This window comes from Salvia hispanica, chromosome 3 (genome assembly GCF_029641045.1).
Source record: "Salvia hispanica isolate PSC_SH4W2 chromosome 3, Shi_PSC_v1, whole genome shotgun sequence".
Taxonomy (NCBI): domain Eukaryota; kingdom Viridiplantae; phylum Streptophyta; class Magnoliopsida; order Lamiales; family Lamiaceae; genus Salvia; species Salvia hispanica.
The window spans coordinates 39,106,646-39,127,990 of NC_142694.1; the positions used below are offsets into that span (position 1 = coordinate 39,106,646).

The following is a 21,345-nucleotide window of genomic DNA, read 5'->3' on the forward strand; positions in this document are numbered from 1 at the left end:
CATCACCTACTCCACATTGTGGCATTGTATCGTATCTAGTTATTTATGATTGTACTTTAATCTAATTATTGCTATTGATATGTGGACAAAGAATTTTAAGTATTGTGACACGGGCTCGACGATAGTGAGCCCGAGACTTCCTCGGGTCTCGACAAGTCCATCCTTGTTGACCCCGGGCCCTAGTCATCTGTAATAGATTTGATTTGATGTTATCTACTTATCTTCTTGGGTTTTCTTTATCGGTTCTTTCCCGAGTTGTAAATCGAACCGGTCTGGAATTCTATATATATGAATTCTTGTCTCATTCTTCTACAAATTAACCCTAGTATCTTAACTAGGGTTTCTCGCCTCCTTCCCCTCAAGCATTAGTTATTCAGTAACATTTGACGCTTTCGTTGTGTTCTCATCCTCACTTCGACCGAAACCAAAGATGACTGTCTGAAGTTGTCTGTCTCCTCACCACCCTCAACAACCAGTTTCACTCCTAAAACGGGGCCATCATAGCTGCAAAAATTCGATCAAGAGACAATGGGACGTCAAATCGAGACCTATATTAAAAAATAATTCATCAAATACTAACCGCAATTTGTCATCGCCTTGATTCTTTGATCCTAATTTCTATTCTTGTGTGGTAATTTTGTAGGATTGTTTGGAATGAGGATTTCACTTTCTTTGATTGAGATAATGGTGCTGGAAACTTTATGTTCTTTTAGACTCTATTTTGGATAGAGTTTGAATCTTAGTTTCAATTTTTCTACTCTTGATATCTTCTGCATAATGTTACTTGATAGAAAACTTTTTAGGAGATGGAAAAGCATGTTACACAATTAATGACTAGTGTTACAATCTTACTAAAAGCATAACAAAATTTATCTCTGCACTTTAACTAAAGATAATTTCCTTATTATTGTCCCTATTTTGTGTATTAGAAACACACATGGAAGCGAAGATATAATGAAATACACTCTCATAAAAGTTGAAACCATCTCTTGTATTGTCAAGGGTATATTTGTCCAAAAAATTGAAGAGAGTAATTATTGAAGAGGTAGATACAAAATAAGTGAGCAATAGGAAAATCGAAGCCATTTAAGGTCCTTATCAAAGTATCTGGTATCCAAGACGAAGCTAGCATTTGAATTGCACATTTTCCTTGTTTTACCAAAAAGAAGTAATGTTACAAATCAATAAAAAAGACCGGCTCTGATGCGTACACACGCTTTCTACTTATTACCATGTGACTCTACTATAATGGATGGCTCTCATGCGTTCACACGCTTTCTTCGTGCAATCTTGATAAAGGGCGCCTCTCAAACGAAGCAATGTAGTACTATCTCCGATTCTAACATATTCATCTACAGAATCCGTCGGTTGGTCATAGGCAAGCTTCTTGGTGGCTGCCGTGACCTTCTGAAGAGAGGACAAATCGGGAAGACCGGTAGCATCACATCTTTAGCGAAAATACGCATTGTGAGCTACCAAATCGTCAACAATTCGGCTAAAAAGAGGACGACACATGCGGAATCTTCTACGGAATAAGTTTGCAGGATACACGGGATGCTCACAGCAGTAATCGCGATAGTCTTTCATGACCTTCTTGCCTGCCACTATTAATCCCGGAATGGAGCCGCGATGGTCCCTCGTCCACCGATGACTCATCTCTTCCTCTTGTGCGGCCGTTATAATGGCATCAAATTCATCATCCGAATCATTATTCATATAATCTAAAATATTTGGAAAAGGAAACATTTGAACAGAGAATGAATTGTCCATTAACTCATCTTGTTGTTGTCATGTAATCCAAAATACCCATTCTAGTTAAAATAGTACAGTTGTTATATTCTAGTTCATTTTGATGCAGTGTATGAGTAGTATTTAAAATAGTACCGTTGCATTCTAGTAGAATGCAGTCTACCTACTAATATTTTAGAAAATACTCCCTCCGTCCCAAGAAAGATGACCTCTTCCTTGGACGGCACGGGAAATTATGCAATTTTATTTTGTGTGTGGAGTATAAAGAGTAAAGTAAGAGAGAGGGAATAAAGTAGAGAGAAAGGTGTTTTCATTTTTAGTAATGAGTTTAGGGTTGGGACAAAACAAAAAGGAAAGTGGGTCATCTTCAATGGGACGGAGGGAGTAATCATTTACTTCTTCATTATACCTTTTATCTTTGGAGTTGGTTGTTTTTTAAAAAAGTATATTGTATTGTTTGAGAAAGTATAAACATGATATATAATACTTTTTATTTACCTTCTCTACTTGAAATTGCTCTTAGTGAGTTACTCTATAATTGCCCCTAACCAATATTCTTTTTACTATTTGGAAAATTGAATACGTACAAAAGCTATCCCGATAAGTCTGGGCCTAGCTACTGCCAACTTAATTAATTATAGGGCCCGATGGCAGCCCATTTAAGGCCGAGCAAGGGCCAACTCTCTAATTAGTTGGGAGCTATTTCCTAGCCCAATTAATTCTAAAAAGCCCACATATTCAAATCCAATTTTAGCCTATTAGTCAAGTTTTGTGAATCTAATTTCTTGTCCCACGAGAACATGCACTATTGATCTCACATTAATATAAAAAATATATTTTCTTTCTCTATTTAACACATAAAACAAAACTTCTTAAACTCTTGTAATATCCCACAAGTATGACATCTTTTGTGGGACGACGGGAGTAGTACATGAAGCTTTCTCTCTGCTTTGAATTTTTAGCATTGAGATAAGGAGTTTGGGAGGTGGAGGTGAAAAATTCTTGTATCTTAAATAATTTTTCTTCTTATTTAGCTGATAGAAACGATTACTAGAATTATTTAATAAATTTACGGAGATTACACTATAGAGTTTCTCTTTACACTCTGTTCTTGATATTAATTGAATTGGGCATCTTGGGAATTCAAATTCAATCATCAAAATACTTTTACTGATTTGGAGTTGAGAGATGTTCTGCTTTGAGATCTTAATCGATACTGGGAGATGATTCTTCCACAATACTGATCTGTTTCTGATGAATAGATTGTACTAATCTTTTGTTTGGAACAGAAATAGATACTGTTTTTGTATACCAAAAATTTCATATGCAGAATTTGAATAACAAGACTGAGCTATGAAGAATGGATGGTAATTTTGTGGCCGGACGATGTTCCTCTCCCGTTGATTCGGTTAGTCCTGTACGAAGCCATTTGCTTTTCATGATTGGAATGAACTTCAGTACTAGAATTTCTCCAAGGGTTTTAGGACATTGCAAAATTCAAATCCGTCTTAGTAAAGAATGGACTAGTCTGTACTATTTTTATCTATCTAGCCTAATCCTCGGCAACAAAATGCTGCATTTTGTGTTGAAAGAGAGAATATGAAGTTAGAAGTATGAAACTTTTTGTGTAGAACCATTTTTTAAACTACAGCGTTTCGTTCGTTGTAGTTTTAGCTCCATTGACATATGTGAGGCCTCTTCGTTTCCTGCTCTATTCTCATTCTAATATTCGGGAAAATTCTATAGAACATGTAGCTGTAGCACACCTCCTCGTGTAAAAGATGCTTAATACTTGTTAGTATGTCTTGAATCTGAAATGTTTGCTGCTAGTCAAACGGGGTTTTTGCAGGGCCTAGTCTGTCTCGTGTGCCTATTTATATAGAAGTAGGGCACATGACTTTGTAATCCGAAACAATCTGAATATAATCTTAAAACAAGCACATAATTCAAACTCTTTAATTTCCAAAACAGCTATCTAAGAACAATTATCTCAATCAAAGTGGAATCCTTTCACCAAACAATCCTACAAAACACCACAAGAATAAAAATCAGCAACACCAACATATGCAAAGCTTAAAATTTTAAATAACTAGATACGATACAGTGTCACAATATAGAATAGGCGGTGCTTGGGCCCAACTCGCTTTTTTCCGGGGTATCCGAATTATAAAGGGTGCCGTGCTTGTTATGTGTCTTTTTTAAATCAAACAGATTTCAGTGATTTCTCTGTAAGTAGCTAAGGAGTACGAGCAAGCGAAATGGGTAGTAAGAAAGATATCGTAGTATCCGACACCTTGAAGTGAGTGATGCACACAAAGGAAGCAGAAGCATAAGCAATAAGGCGATGAAAGATATACCCACGACGCCCATGGCAAACAAAGCAATTTGGAGCCACCTAAGTTTGGTAACAACTGTGATAACTCCAGCTGTGAAAGCTATGGACATCATGATCAGAGCAAACCCGAGCAAAGGTGCTGCAAGGTCGAGGGCAATGAGGACTAAAGTGTTATCACCTAACTTAGCCCAGATGAGAGCTGTGACAACAACGAATGAAGTAGTATACATGGCTATAGTGTCGCATATAACAAAAACTTGGAATACCGTGTGTCTCCACATCGTCGCCATGCCCAAATTAGTAGTATCAGTTTCAGAGCTAATGTAGCCACCAGGCATGGTGAAACCAGCTGCAAAAGTTACTGTGGCGACCAGAGTTGCTACAACCAAGAGAGCGTTTACTCTTCCATTATGGGCATTCGCCGCTCTAGCAGATGAATCTTCTCTCTTGGAGAAATGTTGAGGAACAGATGCAGCTTTTAGTGCAGCCCAAGTCAAACGCTGAAACCACACAAAGAGACAATATATTACAACCATTTTGCAACAAAGAGAACACATGGTAACTAACTCAACATACATACCTGCCTAAGTGGAATATTATCTGAATTATTTGCATAAGCAACATCAAGAGCTGTCATTCCTTCATTGTTAACTGCTGAAATGTCGACCCTCCGGTCCCTGGTTAAGGTACTGACTATGTTAGGATGATAATTGTTGCAGGCGGTATGCAGGGGTGTGTTTCCGAATTTATCTTTCATGTTTATGAGCGATTTGAATTTCGGATTCTTGAGAATGAAATGGAACACATTGTATCTTCCACTCTGAGCAGCAATATGTAGAATATTACAACCAGACATATCGAGCAGTGCCTCTGCTTCAGGGAAATTTTCAAGCAAAAAGCGGACGATGTCAACATGGCCTTCAAGTGCGGCCAAATGAATAGGTAGTCCACCTCTTTTGTCTCTTCTAGTTGCATTGAAAGCATGTTGTTTAAGCAGGTACTTTGTTGCTACTAGGTGGCCTAAAGATGCAGCAAAATGAAGAGGATTTCTTCCTTCATTGTTTCTCATTGTGATTAATCCCGGCTTCTCTTTGATCATGGTTTCTAAAACAACTAATAAAACAGAAAGTATAAGCAACCAATCTAACTAACTACCAAGCAAATAGGGAATCAAATCATTATTGAATACCTATTCCTTTCCTCTCAATTGCTGCTTGAATGGGAGATTTATTCTTGAAAAGCAGGTTTAGACGGCTCTCATCCGTGATTTGTGCGAGAATAGAAGAGGCGCATTCTACAAGACCGGCTTTCGCTGCCAAATAAAGGGCAGATTCTCCATGCTTGTTTAGGTGATATGATAGCTCAGAATCTTGCTGGATCAAATAACTAGTAATTGATTCCCTACCACTGATCAATGCTTGATCCAAGGCTGTGTTTCCCATCTCATTCTCTGCCATTAGCAGATCATGCTTCTCTGTCTCATTATGAGAGAGAATTCCCACAAGGGCTTTTACCATTAGTTCATCTCCACCTTTTGCTGCGAGATGCAACACAGTCTCTCCATTGAAATTCTTTGCCAAGACAAGTGATGGTTTTGTGCTGGCTATGGATTTCACTATATCTCGGTTTCCATGTTTGGCTGCTACATGAAGAAATGTGTTTCCAACAGGGTTCAAGCTAGACAAAATATCATCTTTGGGATCTCTTGTTGAAATCCCATTGAGAATTCTTCTGAAGGGATAAAGATCGCCATTTATGGCTGCAAGATACAATCCAGGATCCATGTGCTTTTCTTTTACAGTTAAAGAATCTTCACCACTCTCAAAGCTTTCCATCTCTCCTACTAGTTCTTTTGCCATGGAATTGTTACCCCAATTAGGAAATAAGAGCTCTACTGGATGTTCCTGATTATGGAGAAGACATTGGGAAGAATATTTACAAACATAAAATACTTAGCAACTTGAATAGAGCATTACTCCCTCTCCTATTTTTTCATTTCCGTTCGTCCCATAAAATTTGTCAAATTTCACTTTTTATTATTTTTGGTAGTGGACCTCATATTCTACTAACTCATTTCTACTTACATTTTATTATTATAAAACTAATATATAAAAGTAGAACTCACATTCACTAACTTTTTCAACTCTCTTTTCATTATATTTCTTAAAACTCATGTCCGGTAAGTGAGACAATCTTTGTGGAACGGAGGGAGTATTTACTAAAAATTGAAATACTTATTGTCAAAGAATGTCTCAGGTACAATAGGCACCCATTACGCTACACTCCGCAAATTCATATACTCAAGATAAAATATGATTCTGAAAATGTTGCCAACTTGTTAGGATCCTTCTAAGTAATGCATATAAAAAACGAAGAAAGAATGATAATTGGTGTACAAGAGAAAAATGAAATTGACTGAAATGGAAAAAATGAGAAGATGGTGAAACCTTGATGAAGCAGAATTCCCCTTGAATTGAAAGTGCAAGGAGTGGCGAGATTGGACAGAAAAACTGGATGGCTAAGTATACAAGTACTCCCTCAGTTTTCTAAAAATTTGTCATATGATTACTCCACTCACTTTATCTAAATATAGTAACAAAATGTAAGGGACAGATGGTACCGATTACCGAACTTTCTAACAAAATTTCAAGTAGACTTTTAGTCTTTTTTTAATAATAAAAATCAGTACTATGTTGTCAAAATCAATAGCACGCCTGAATGGCAGAAATGGATACGAACACATTCAATTTTGTGTCTCCCCAACGGCCAACCCCACTGTAAAATTGTTTTTGACACGATTTTCACTCATACAATATTTTCATCCATTCAAAATTGTAATGTTCCAATTCAATTGCATGCGTTCGAACGCTTTTCTCATGATTCCAATTGGCTCAGCATTCACATGCATGCCAATGCATTCTCAGTAAACTTAGTTGGTCAAGACATGATAATTATTATTACTCCATCCCTCCATTAAAATAACAATTAAAATAACAACAATATGAGTTTTAATAACCAATTAATAAAGTAAGAGAAAGAAAAAAAAAATAAGAAAATAGTGTTATCCACCTTGTTAATTGTTTTTATTTACGTAGGATCAGTGGATGATGAGTTCATAAAATATTAAATTGTTAATATTTTTATGGAATATGTTTTAAATAAAATGATGTAGTATATAGTAATGATATGTTGTTCAAAAGTTCGTTAAATAAGAATTGCATAATTTAAAGGACAGACAAAATTGAATACTCCTACAGTCCTACTTCCTATTTTTAGAGATTGGTGAAGTATTAATTAGAATAATGGAAATTGTTATTCAATACTCCGATATAACAATAATTTTATTTATTAAAATAATTTTTTTGAATAAGCGAATAAATTTTTATCAAAAATAACATAACTTTTATTTATTAATAAATTAATACCCTTTGTTTATAAAAAAAATTACTTTTATGGAGTATACTTTCATTTGAAAATTAGGAGTAACTTATAAGAAAAAAATTTGTTTATTAGAATAATAATAATTTATAAAACAAAATATAAAAATTTTATTAATAAGAACGATAACTTTTATTCGGTGGCAGCGATTTCTTGCAAACTATTGATTATTTGATTTCTTACAAGTACTACTACTACTCCCTCCGTTCCTTCATAGTTGAGTCATTTTTCTATTTCGGGAAATTCCCTCATAGTTGAGTCATTTCCATATATAGTAACTTTTTCTTCTTTCTTACTTTACTCCCTCTTATTTTATTATCTCTATTTTATTCACTTTTTACTTTATTCTCTCTACATTTTTCTCTTTCTTACTTTTTTATCTATTTATTTAACACACTCAACATTCATTTCTTAAACTTCGTGCCGAAAAGTTCCGCCTCAACTATGAGGGAACGGAGAGAGTACTAGTTTTTACTATCTTAATGAGTTACTCTATAAATTGCCCCTAGCCATAATTTTCATTCACAATAATGTGTAGCAATTTGAAATTTTGAATCCTTTTAGAAATTTACAAATCAAATCCAGATTCACTTCAAAGTAAAAACTGAGGATGAATCATTTCTTAGTTAATGCAATTAAAATTAAGAAGATAGAGAACGTGCAAATGCTACGCCGAGAAGTCTGGGCCTAGTGTGGCCCATTTATCAATTATAAGGCCTGATTGGCGGCGCATTTAAGGCCGGGCAAGGGCCCACATATTAAAATCCAATTTTAGCCTCTGACTCAAACTTTTGTGAAGCTAGGTCATAGTATTACTATTATCGTCTTATAAAATTGTAAACATTTCATAAGGTGTTTCAAGCAAACAAAATCAATTAGCATAAATAAATTGACTCTCACTGATTAGCGATCTTATAAATTTAATAAATTTGATTAGTGATCTTAGTGTTTAGTAGTAGGATTTATCAAAATTGGTAATTAAGGTTAAGATAATTTCGCGATATGGGTCGAGCGCTTGCGAGTTGAGGCATAAGGTGATTGGATGTTAGAGCATACTGTTCAATTGGGCTCTGGACAGCGTTTTAGGTCTGTTTATTCCAACAACGAAGTTGGGTCAAGTGGCTTGTTCGAAGGAACAAGCCATTTGGTTCCTAAATCTGGAGGATAAGCTTAATGGAGCAATGTTGAGGCCTCTTCATTTCTTGCTCTATTCTCGTTATAACATTCGGGAAAATTCTATAGGACATGTCGCTGTAGCACACATCCTCGTGTAAAAGGTGCTTACTACTCGTACATGTTCTAATGAATTCCTCTTCGTGAGGTCGAGCCAATTCCACATTCACACGTGAATGTGGAATTGAAAGGGGCTAGAAACGTGAATGTGGAATTGAAAGGAGGCCCTATAATTAATTGTCATTGTATATCATTACCTCTTCACTTTGTGACATACATATAAAAACCAAGAACAAAAAACAGTTAAAAATGGAGGGTAAGAAGCCGCGAAATAACCGCTTTTCCCTTCCCACACTTCCCATATAACCTCACCAAACCCATATTTGCTCTAGTTGGTGGTGCCATTTCCCAAACCTTCATATACATATAATTATATTCCCTAAAAACAAAAAACAAAAATAAAAAAAAAAAAAAAAAAAAAACCCTTATTTACCGGGCAACCACCCCCTCCACGGCGGTCTAAGGCGGTCCCCCCACCTTCCACCGCCGTGGTTGCCACCTCACCACCGCTGTTTCTTCACGACTAACACTACATTTTAATTAATTATTGAATTAATTAATTGAGCATGAGAGAGACACCGGAGATAACCCATCCCTCGCCGGAGTCGTCGTCTCCTCCCTCGTCCGACGAGAGCGAGGAGCTGCAGCGGCTGGAGCACGCGCCGCCGTTCTGGCAGAACAAACGGCGCCTGTCGAAGCAGCTGTCGATGTGCGAGCTCCCGCGCAACATCGCGTGGGAGCGGCGGCGGCAGCAGGAGCGGCGGAGGACGGAGGATCTGACCGACGAGGACCTGCACGAGCTGAAGGGGTGCATCGAGCTGGGGTTCGGGTTCGATGAGGAGAACGGGCAGCTTCTTGCACAGACGCTGCCCGCGCTCGACCTTTATTTCGCGGTGAACCGGCAGTTCGTGATCAGCCCCATCTCTAGCCCCGGCAGCAACGCCTCGGCGTCTAGCCCTGGGTCCGAAGGGCTCGGGACCCGATCCTCCTCGTGCGGTAGCGATTCTGAGTCGTGGAAGATATGCAACCCGGGTACGTACATTTGTCTTAAGGGTTAATTGTCTATAAAATCACTAACTAATCCACAACTTTTAAAATTTGAATCATAAATAATGACATTTCACAAATTCTCAATTGTCCATTTTCCAAATTTGTTTATTAACGAAGTCATATACTCCGTGTTGTTATATTAATACATATTTATGTCACTATTCATCAACATCATTGAAATTTTACTACACAACAATTTAACGTGACATTTGCCACGGAAAAAATCATGAAGAACAATTAAGAATTTTTGAAACTTTGTAATTTATTATTTAAATTTTATAAACTAGAATTTGACCAAATTTTATGATTTTACTTGCAATTAACCTTAAAATTTCTTCATCCATCCACTAATAAAAATCCATTTTGACATTTTAGGCCTCCACCAATAAAAGCATCATTTCATTTTAACTACTAGTATTATTTATTAGTATAATATTAATATAAAAATGATACCACCTTCCATTAAATTTTTCAATTCACATTTGTGTTGAAAAAAATGAGACTCGTTTTCGTGGAAAATCAAGAAAACGAATAGTTCATGTTTTCGGAAGCATCATTTTGAATTGACTAGCAAAATCAACTTTAATTAGAATTGCAATATCAAATGAACAATTAAAATTAATTTCATATGACGCAGGTGATGATCCTCAGCATGTGAAAACAAAGCTAAGGCATTGGGCACTCGCCGTTGCTTGCTCTGTGAAGCAATCCTCTTAAAAGAGATGAATCATTTACCAGAGAGAGAGGTGTGTGTGAGAGAAAAACTTGCTGTGATTATCAAAAGAAGTAAGTTTTTTAGGTCATCATATATTGTGAAGGGTGTGAATTCTTTAAAGATTGGAACGAGCATATTATTTACACTTACATCGTGGTTAGACCCTTAGGCAATTTTGTTCTCCATAAATTGTTTTATTTTTTTCCATATTTTTAACATGGAAAAAAACGTAATCACAAAATGAAAATATGGACTTCTTGGAGTAATTTCATAAGAAGTGGCCAGTTATAATATGGGCATATTTTTGTAACATGCCCATTTCTATCTACTATTGTATGTTTTTGTACTACTATTCCTTCTATGTGATGTGAGGATTTCTCTTTTATCAAAACATTAATTGTGCCCGTCGAATTTGTAAAGAATGGATAAATAGTTTTTAAAAATTTAAAAAGGTTAGATCGGCATCGAGACAATAGTAGTTGACTCATTATAACACAGTTTTATGCTCGATCTTTGTTATTTGTATCGATTATAGTGTATTAGGTTTTTCAACGTATAGTTACGATAAATTGCTTGAAAAATTATGAATTATTTAGCCTCACACGTATTTCGGAAAAATTGAAAAAAAATATTAAAATTCATAAATTTTACGGGCAATTATTAAATAGACAGCCTAGAATAAGAATTCATAAAAAATTCATAATTTTCTAACAATTTTGCCCTACAAATTATATCAAATTCCTTTCAATTTCTACTAATCAAATTTATTGATTAGATAATTGTTTCGGAAATATAAAATTAATTACTTAGTATTTTCGTACCCAACTTATTTTTGAAAAAAGAAAAGAAAATAGATCATCTTCTGTATGGATTAAGGTTTCAATAAACGAACTTATACTACAATTTTAAAAAGATTAGAATAAATTTGAAAATTGTAAAAATGAAATATAATTGATAGTATTATACGTAAAAGATTAGAGATTTTTAATTGAGATAAAATTAAAGAAAAACACAAAAGAAGAGTACAATTTTTTTGGATTGAGGAATATGGCAAAAGTTGTCTATTATGATTATTTTATAGATGAATAAATTCCTTAAAATAAAAGAAAATTAGAAAAAGTTTTCGGATTGGAATTTGGCTTGCTTGAGCTCAGATTTAACATTTTGGAATTCAGTTGAGCAATCACCGTTAACTACTGCAGCTATGGCGATGAGATCGATTAACCGGGCCCTGAGGCGGAACGATTCGCGTTTGTGCTCTTATTTGCACTCTCATGCTACTAGCTTCGGCAAGCCTTCATATCCCTATAAATTTTACCCTTTCTTTTGCGAAATTTGTCATTTTGACTTATTGTTATATGATTATAATATGATAAAACGTGTGATTATGTGCAATTCAACTCTTATTGTTTTAGAATTTCGTTAAAAATACATTCTTTGATTATGTGTTTCCCCTTTTTCTTTAGGATTTAAGGAAGTTAGGGAGGATGAGAAGAGCCAGATGGTTGGCAATGTGTTTACAAGTGTAGCTTCGAGTTATGATGTGATGAATGATTTAATGAGTGGTGGGCTGCATAGATTGTGGAAGGAAAGGTTGGTTTTTCATTTATTTGCTTACTTGATTTTCCATTTCCTGAGCTGGATTGGATCATGAGGTGATTTTCATGTGTGTTTCTTACTTTAAATGTGGTTGTTTATCGGTTTTCGAATTTGTGTAGGTTGGTTTCGAAGCTGAATCCGTTCCCGGGAATGAAGCATCTTGATGTGGCTGGTGGCACAGGTGATCTATAACTATGGAATTGAGTTTGATGAGTGTGAGTTCAGTTTATGAAATTCCATCCGAAACGTATGTGTATGCCATAAGTGTGAAGTTGAAAAAAAATCGATGCATCTCTGTTATTGTTAGACCATTATTTTTCATTTCTTTCCTCTATCGTTTCTAGTTCCCAACATTATCTGATTGACAGATTTTGCTGCCAAAGCTTGCACATTCTACTGTCAAAGAGTTCATTGTAATATTTTTCGTTGTCTATTTGAGGTACCGTAAAAAGGACTATGACAATCAGGAATCAATGATTTCTCCCTAGATGGTAGTGTTTTACTAATAAAATGTTTTCTTCTACATGGCCTATCGATATAGGTCATGTATTTACACTAAAAAGGAAGAATACCAATGCATACCTTGGAGCCATTTAGTCAATGTCAAAACTCAAAAGCTATTTAACTCTTAACCTTATAAATTGATATGTTTTCTCGCTATCTCTTTTCTGTTTTCATTTTAGTGCAGGGGAACACAATTTCATGGGTATTATTCTTTTGATAGTTAGGCCTGTTTGCTCTCTTCTAATCTGCTTAGGTAACGTGACTCTCTAATTTCACAGGGGATGTTGCTTTCAGAATCTTCGACAGTATCCATAGCGTTGCACATAGGGCTGTAAGAGATAGTCATGATGATAAGCTCCTTGGAGAAACTCAAATTTTTGTTTGTGATATTAACCCCAATATGTTACGTGTTGGCAGAAAGAGGGCCGAAGACAGAGGTATGGCAATACTTTATTTTCTGTACTCCACTTATGCAAAATGAAATCTCATATTCCGATATCCCACACATTGTTTCTCAAAATATCAATTCTGATTCATGCTCTTAATAGAGTGTTTTCCTGTATCACTGTCAGGGTTGGGAGACAATAAATCTCTCGTTTGGGTTGAAGGAGATGCGGAAAAATTAACATTTGGTGATGCTACAATGGATGGTTACACAATTGCATTTGGAATAAGGAATGTAACACATATAGAAAAAGCTCTTGCAGAAGCTTACAGGTGACCTTCCGATTCTATATCGGCCTTACTTTCTTTTATTTGTTTATGTTTACAACATTATACTGCATTCTCCCGTCACTACATTTCTTATTATTGACTATTTGTTTAGTAGTATATGATTCTTTAAGGATGTCATTTATATTCTGATTGCAATTTGAGAAATCTATGCGTTTTGACATTTTTACATGTAGTAATACTTTGGATATCATAAACTAGAGTTTCCTTTTTTATTTTTCTACATGATTGAAGCTAGTTTGGACATTCTAACTTGTGCTTATTGTACTTCCAAGAGTGCTTAAACCAGGGGGGAGATTTCTTTGTCTCGAACTCAGCCATGTGGAACTTCCAATTTTGAAAGATTTGTAAGTGTTAGTGATGTACCTTATGATACAACCTTTATTTGGTTCATACTGTTTGCTAAATGCTATGTTACCTTTATTTGGTTCATACTGTTTACTAAATACTATGTTGCATTGCCATAGTCATTACTCATTACCATGTAATTACACTTAAACATCAATGTAATCTTTATGTGTAGTCAAACTCTTCGTCTCTTATGACGATAAATGGTAGATGTTTCAGTGAGATTGTATCTTGAATCATAGGTGGCATTTCGTTGGTAATCACTAGTCTTATGGTGAGGATATTGGTCAAGGCAACTGAACTCGATGATTCTTTCTCACATATTTTAAATAAATGGATGTTAATTGTATAATTCACTGTTGTACTGTTTAGGAAAGATTTTTGCCCTGGATATATATCCTCTGATAGTTACTGATCAATGTTTGTCTTTCAGGTATGATTATTACTCATTTGCAGTAATCCCGAAAGTGGGAGAGCTTGTTGCAGGTGATCGTGAATCTTATCAGTATCTGGTAGAGAGTATCCGCCGCTTCCCCAAACAGGTAAAGTGCTTTTACAGATTCATAAAACCCGCCGAGTTTCTTCAGGCATTGTAACATCCATTGTTTTTAACTTTTCCATTGTTGTATTAATGATCGTTAATACTTTCCTGTTTGATAATTGCTGGAAAATTCTCATTGTCTGCAACTGCAGGAGAGATTTGCGACAATGATCAAAGAAGCTGGTTTTCAAAAGGTCGAGTATGAAAACCTTGTGGGAGGTGTCGTCGCCATCCATTCAGGACTCAAGTTTTAGGTTCTGTTCACTTTCTGTTTGATGAGTTTGCTTTAGATTACTCCTGTTTTGTTTCTTAGATGAAATAGAATAGCTCACAGATGTTGTGTAGATATAATTTACTACTACTACTGTTTGAAATGGTTAAACAATATGTTCATTTACCAATAAATATAAAAACTTGAAATATTGCCTTTTCTTGGTTGATTTGATCATGTTGAGCTGAAATGGAGGATGGAAGGCTACCAATAGGGGTGGGAATACAGGTATCCGTGGATACCCGACCCGAAAAAACCGGATATCCAAACTCGAAAATTATCAAATGGCTATTCAAAACCCGCCCCGATATATTTTCGGGTACTCCAATACCCGCCCCGGGTATTCATATCCGACGTATCGGGTATCCAAATACCCGACTCTTTACATGTGTTAATAATTAATTAAAAAATTAAATTTTATACTCCCTCCGTCCCAGCTAAGATGACACATTTCTTGGTCGGCACAAGATTTTAGGAGTTATTGTTAAAGTATTTAATTGGAGAGAGAAAAGGTGGATGTAAGTATTAAAATAGAGAGAGAAAGAAAGATGAATAGTTTAATATGAGTGAGAAAAAATGATTGGGTGTATTAATTGGAGAGAGAGGGTTTCCAAAAAATAAAATGTGTCATCTTAATTAAGACAAACTAAAAAAAAATGTATCATCTTAAGTGGGATGGAGGGAGTATATTAATTGAAATAGAGAAATATCTAAATTGACTAATATCTTTAATGTTTCATTTATTTTATAGTATAAAACTAAAAAAAATGGATCACTTTTATTTTAAAGTATAAGATTATATTTAATGCAAAATAGCTAAACCTGATTTAAAATATGGTTTAAATAATAAATTGGATATTCGGGTAATACCCGATACCCATTCGGGTTATCCAATACCCGATTTATCTTATATTTCAATACCCAATCCCATAAAATTGGATATTGGGTATCCAAATTCGGCGGATATCGGGTCGGGTATGGGTAAATCCAATACCCGATATCCGTATTTCCACCCCTAGCTACCAAATCTAATGTAAGGCTTAGCTAAAATTGAAATTTCACAAAAAAAAGTTCAAAAAAAAAATCTAAAAAGGACATCAGTATACAACTTCTTCAACAAAACTGCAGATAGGGGGGTGGCCCGACTTCTAGGCTGACCCGAAGGGAAAATTAGGCCATCCTAGCGATATGGGGAGCTTACCTATCGAGCAACACAAATATCTATCGAGCAGATGAGCTTCACCTGTCCAACAGTAAACAAAGACGAGCATTGCATTTTTCGCTTGAAATACATATTACGGTTGAGATATCTCTGCCTTCTCGTCCTTGTATCCCGAAGCCTTGCCACTTCTCCCAGCCAAAAATTTCCCCGGGAGCGAATCTGTGCTGTTTATATCTAGACCGTGATATGATCTGCTGGCAAAATATTCAGCACCTGACTTGGCCGTATTCTTCATGACGGACCGGGATTCTTCATCTCGCACTTGCAAAGCTTTCTCTGTGACATTCACCAGTGAAAGGATTTCATCCTTCTCTACCTCGTCATCATCTGCTCGAGACATTAGGTAGCATTTATGTCAGCAACTACTAGAAAGATTCTCTGAACATTGAAAACATTTTAGAAAGTGAAATCCATCATCAGACTGGGGAGTTAAATGGCTGGGGACTCGATACAACGAAACTAAACTCAGGAAGCTTTTAAGTTTTCTAATTCAAGTTTCAATTACAGGCTTGACATAGATAATTGAGTTTAGTACTCAACTTAAGTTCTCACTTTATAGCTCAAATCAAACTCAGTCAGCTTAAGCTTAAGCTCAAGCTAGAATCAAGCATCTCTCAAGCATAATTACGTTACTCTTAAGCCAGCTCAACCCTTCTTTAAACCCCTAAAGTTATCTCTGAGTTTTCACGTATATGATTGTGTCAAAAGCATCTTTCAATTAACACTGGGCTGTTTGTATATGGAGTAGAATTATCGCCAAACAAAATGAAAAGTCTACTCACACGCTCTATTTATTTGGCGAGAAAATTTTGGTTGGCTCGATTATTATGACCTTAACCTCCTCAGAGACAAGTAAGTTAAAAATAAGTCAAAGAATAAGCACCTTGCTGATCCAAATCTTCAACATAACCACCCTGAATGAAAGAAAATCGTGCTTCTTTAGATTGTTCCCTTTCTACAGGAGTTGAAGCAATCAAATCTCTGAATTCCATTACATATGCTCCGGTCCATTGACTTCCCCTGGAAATTGAAATAAAATGTATGATCACCCATAGAATGAATAGGATAGCAAACTTATTGGTGCATTCTTAGATACAAACATTGCATTCATAGAATCACTTTATTTTTTCTGATTTTTAACTAGCATGAAGTTCTTTCACGAAACGTCACAGGAAATTACAACAATTTATAAAAATTAGAAACGAGAATGCAATACTTCGAGATGGAAACCAATTATCCAAATTATTTCCAATATGCCTTGTTTCTTTATCTGGACTTAATCCGGACATAATACCTAAGAGAGTACTCCATCATTAGAAATTATGAACTACTAAGGCTCCATACATAGATTAGCTTACACGGAGAGGTAAGAATGATGAACGATAACCAATGAATATTACATAACAAACATTTTAACTAAAATTAATGAAGCAATCAAAATCAGTAAGTTGCAGGGATTGATACCTGTCAAAAGCAAGTATGGCTTCGAAGGGAGTAATTATAGGAGCTAAGAACTCCTTACTATCCAACAGAGCTGTTTGTGCACAAGAGATATTAATGAAGACGTCACACTGCAAGGTGAAAATGGCATATCAGCATTACCACTGCAAGGTACGGAAATAAGCAATAATGTCAGCATGCACAAATGAGGTTTACCTCAGGAAAATTAGCCAATTTCGCAGGATTTGGTCTGCCCATTACAAAAGTATAAGACTTTTTTCCAGCTTGTGTTATCAAATCCCGCATTTTATGAATCATATGTAGATAACCAGCTGAAATAACAGTTGCAGGGGAATGCATTAGCCTTTTGGGATGAATCATGCACTAGATCAAGAGATAGGAAGTTAAACAAGAAGCAAGACATCATAAACGTGTAGTGTGTAATCCTGACAGGATGATATTAAACACTGACTGTGGCATCTAAAAGACATCATGGACACTTATACAAGAGTAACTCAAACCTGAGTTAAGTGTCAAGGAAAAACAGTTACTTTATGACAAGGAAAGCTCATGAATGTTTGCACACAATACCTGCTCCAAGTGTTCCAACCAATATCCCAATCATGTTGGCGTCCTTCGCTTTCTCGACCAGATAATACCTACGCCTAAGGATTTTTTTTGATTGAGATACATCAGTCACTAAGCCGCCTTCTGTTGCATCATATCTGACTAAAAACAAAGCAAAACATCAGTTCGGGAAAAATACCACAACATGATATAGGATGGAAAGCAGATAAAGGCATGGGCAAGACCATAATGGTCCAATTATCAACACGAGCAAGGATAAAAAGATGTTCCTGGAATCATCTACTAAATGAGGTCTCCTAAACGAAAACTACATTACTCCACACACTATGAATACAATTTTCCTGACTAATTTGACAGGAAAAACACAGTAATGTTGCATGGTGTAGAGTTCATGTTCCTTTCCTTATCGAGAAGGTGAACAAGCTAAAAAGAATTATTACCGATTTCGCAGTTATTGAAAGTCAATACAACATTTGCAAATGCTGGACTGTCCGATCCAATCCAGAAAACCAAATAATCCTCCATTTTCTGTCCTTGAGGAATTTTCCAGCTCAAACCTCCTATATTATAAGTTTGGCCAGATTCATCAGCAGGGCATTCTTGTACAACTTGGCTACCAGCTCCAATTTGGTTTGCAGATGTACAGGTCTCAGATGGGGTAATGACCGAACAGCATACATCAGCGTAAAGGAGTTCTAATGTGGATCCGGATATGCTTGAAACATCAGAAGCCACCATTTTTTTGATTTCTGGTATTGCATGTGCATATTCCAGTCCACTTAGAACCTAGTTAGCATAAGCAACAGATCAAAAAACAATGTCCATGCAACGGAGATTAGTAAAAATTATACATTATGCCTTCGTGAACTTCTGACTCATTGGGCACATTGGGCACATATAAACTAGCTATCAGCAAGACTATGACCAAGCTAGCAGCTATATGCTGTGTAGTCAGAACAGATCAAATAAGATACCGGAAAATTGAAACTCCCATAACACTTTTATATGATGTGATAAACTTATAGTAAGACAGAGTTTAATCACCAGACATCTATGCTGTCTTTAATATTATTGAAATGGTAAAAAAAATGAACAGAGAATCTTAGTGTGTCTAGGGATGGGATAGGAGTCACTTAACACCTTCTATTTATAATTCCACGTTTTAGCCCTCTAACACAGTGTAGATGCAGTCATGCAGCAAACCAAATGGTGAGGCATCACTAACGTACCAAAATGGGCTTGCCACTTTTCAGGCCATGAACAAGCAAACTCCTTGCACAATCTGATGGACTGATCGAAGCTTTATCAAAAATGAATAACGCAGGAATAGTTGATGTCCTGAGAAGAAGAACACGGCGATCACAAATTACATAAGCTTTATCAAAAATGAATAACACAGGCATAGTTGATGTCCTGAGAAGAAGAATATGGAGATCACAAATTACAAACTAACTAACTTAAAGAAAACCTAATACTAACACAATATTCCCCAGACAAGTTTGTATATCAGAAGCCTAAGGATAAAGCAAGCCACTTGCAACCTCAATCAATCATAGAAGGATTGGTCCAAATATAGCTTAAAGATCACAACGTCTAATGTAAGAAACTTCTTAGCCCAAATTACCATGGAAATAGCAAGTAAAAGTCATTAGTTGAAATTTGAAATGCAAAACCATTTCACGGGCTAACACTCGTTATTTCCATACACAGATCCAACCATATAAATATCACGTAACTACCAAATGACTAATGCTCCCTTGGCATCAAAACATTACTAACGAGCTGAGGCATGTGTGGCCATAATGAATGACGCATTCAGCACCAACATGCGCGGCCCCAACTTCATCGACACAGCAGCTTCCGTAAGTTGTATCAGCCATCACATACAACTTCACTGATGAATCGAGCTCCTGGCGCAGAGCTTTAACCACCTTCATAGAATCCTTGAGTAGCTCGTCCGGGAACTTTTATCATCCAATCAAACATAAAACAACAATAATGTATAATTCAGTGAGAGAGAATATAGAACCAAACACAACAATTCAAAACAACACATGAAAAAACTCATCAAACAGAACAATTTGAGAAAAACGCACACACAGTCAACGTGTATTGCTACCTGCAGAGCTACTTTAGTGAAGCCACCACTACAGACGAACTCCGCTACTCGAGCTATTTCGTAATTGCGGTCCAACTCCATGGCCAGAATAAATTAAGAGATAATTAAGAGAAAGACTAATCGCAGCAACCCTGTCGAAGAAAAAGATTCAAAATTTCCTTCGGAAATTAGGTATAGAAATCACGGACTTCGCTTAAAAGAAGCTAGAACACATAACGCAACGAATTCAACTTAAAGACGTGAAATTTGCACCTGATAATGCAGATTCTCAATTTCAACTAGCCAGGGAATTCGTGTGGGGCCTGACGGCGGCTCGGTCAGAGGCGGCACGGTGGTGGTCGGCTGTGCCTAGAGAAGATGAGTTTCGCTGTTTATTTTATTTTATTCTTAGTATTCTTTTACCAATTTAATATTGAAATAAATACTTTTTCCAAAAAGTGTGATAAAAAAGAAAAATTAATTTTAATTTGTAAAGTTAAATAATAGGTTATAAACTTTTATAATGCGTAAATAGATGATAGGAGTATTTATTTTGAAGGGTTTATTGTGTAGTATATAGTATTTTTTTAGGATTGAGTCTTGGGATTATTTAGTTGGAGATTATTTAGTTGGAGAGGATTAGCTATGACTACTTATACTTAAGGACTCGTTTGATAAAAAAGATGGGATATAAGAAGATATGTAAAATCAGATAAGAAATACGGGCTTCATGTCAAGATATGCAAAGATATGACTTTTTTTCGTTATTGTTTGATAGAAAAGAAATTGTCTAAAATTGTATTTTATATTAAATAACATGGCTTAACTTGACAAATTGGTGGGATACATAAACATAGTTAATGTTATAATTTTGGTAAGATTGGTTAGGGCCCTTGTCTTATATTGGGCTTTGAGTTAAGCTTAAATATGATATCAAACAATTAGAAATTGTCTATATATAATTCTCTATTCTTTAAGAATGAGTGTGGAGTTAATCTTATGAACCAAACCCACTACATATTTAATTCAAGATACAATTTTGCAAATCGAACACCTCCATTATTGATACTCCGTCATATAGTTAGTTACTACTATAACGGTATGTTTGTATATAAACAAACGTCTATAATATTTTTGCTTAATGAGTTGTAGTCTATTTTTATTCATTGTTGTACAAGAAAATAGAATGCAAGATACAACTACAAAACAAAAAGATTGGAGAGATAAAAGTGTTTGCATTATATGATTAGTTGTATTCTTCTAAAATTGAGTTTTACTTATAGCAAAATATAAACCAATCGAGACTTTATCAATATTTTTTGTAGGTTCATAGTTGCATAAAAGTCGAGATACATACATATTACCGAAATCAATATTTTTTCTACGTTCATAGTTGCATAAAAGTCGAGATACGTAAATATTACCAAAATCCTCAAATGCTAAGCAAAACAAAGGGTCTCTAGACCTGGCTAGCATCATATA

At 35.6% G+C, this 21,345-nt stretch overlaps 4 protein-coding genes across 5 annotated transcripts; 2 read left to right on the forward strand and 2 right to left on the reverse strand.

Annotated features, from left to right (window-relative positions):
* Positions 1-3,730: 3,730 nt before the first annotated feature.
* LOC148930737 (protein ACCELERATED CELL DEATH 6-like) lies at positions 3,731-6,620 on the reverse strand. Its single transcript, XM_089067906.1, has 4 exons — positions 6,532-6,620; positions 5,274-5,988; positions 4,665-5,197; positions 3,731-4,584 (listed from the first exon to the last, which is right to left on the reverse strand). The coding sequence occupies exons 2-4, from the start codon at positions 5,941-5,943 to the stop codon at positions 3,964-3,966; spliced, it is 1,824 nt and encodes a 607-aa protein (XP_088924032.1). The 5' UTR covers positions 5,944-5,988; positions 6,532-6,620; the 3' UTR covers positions 3,731-3,963.
* Positions 6,621-9,104: 2,484 nt separating this feature from the next.
* LOC148930738 (uncharacterized) lies at positions 9,105-10,869 on the forward strand. Its single transcript, XM_089069454.1, has 2 exons — positions 9,105-9,787; positions 10,443-10,869. Exons 1-2 carry the CDS (start codon positions 9,322-9,324, stop codon positions 10,520-10,522), a joined length of 546 nt encoding a protein of 181 aa, XP_088925580.1. The 5' UTR covers positions 9,105-9,321; the 3' UTR covers positions 10,523-10,869.
* A 744-nt stretch (positions 10,870-11,613) lies between these two features.
* Positions 11,614-14,666, forward strand: LOC148930739 (2-methoxy-6-polyprenyl-1,4-benzoquinol methylase, mitochondrial-like). 2 transcript variants are annotated; one of them, XM_089067346.1, is made up of 8 exons: positions 11,620-11,809; positions 11,987-12,113; positions 12,239-12,300; positions 12,902-13,060; positions 13,196-13,340; positions 13,631-13,702; positions 14,137-14,245; positions 14,397-14,666. In XM_089067346.1, the coding sequence occupies exons 1-8, from the start codon at positions 11,725-11,727 to the stop codon at positions 14,496-14,498; spliced, it is 861 nt and encodes a 286-aa protein (XP_088923472.1). In that variant the 5' UTR covers positions 11,620-11,724; the 3' UTR covers positions 14,499-14,666. The 2 variants fall into 2 exon arrangements, with proteins under 2 accessions (XP_088923473.1, XP_088923472.1); XM_089067347.1 differs by lacking the exon at positions 13,631-13,702 and having other exon boundaries at positions 11,614-11,809.
* A 920-nt stretch (positions 14,667-15,586) lies between these two features.
* Positions 15,587-20,270, reverse strand: LOC125210619 (diphthamide synthesis DPH2 family protein). The gene is made up of 10 exons (XM_048110159.2): positions 20,137-20,270; positions 19,885-20,015; positions 19,545-19,729; positions 18,995-19,103; positions 18,206-18,551; positions 17,769-17,906; positions 17,394-17,509; positions 17,202-17,308; positions 16,621-16,757; positions 15,587-16,064 (listed from the first exon to the last, which is right to left on the reverse strand). Exons 2-10 carry the CDS (start codon positions 19,963-19,965, stop codon positions 15,811-15,813), a joined length of 1,473 nt encoding a protein of 490 aa, XP_047966116.2. The 5' UTR covers positions 19,966-20,015; positions 20,137-20,270; the 3' UTR covers positions 15,587-15,810.
* Between the last annotated feature and the right edge of the window lie 1,075 nt (positions 20,271-21,345).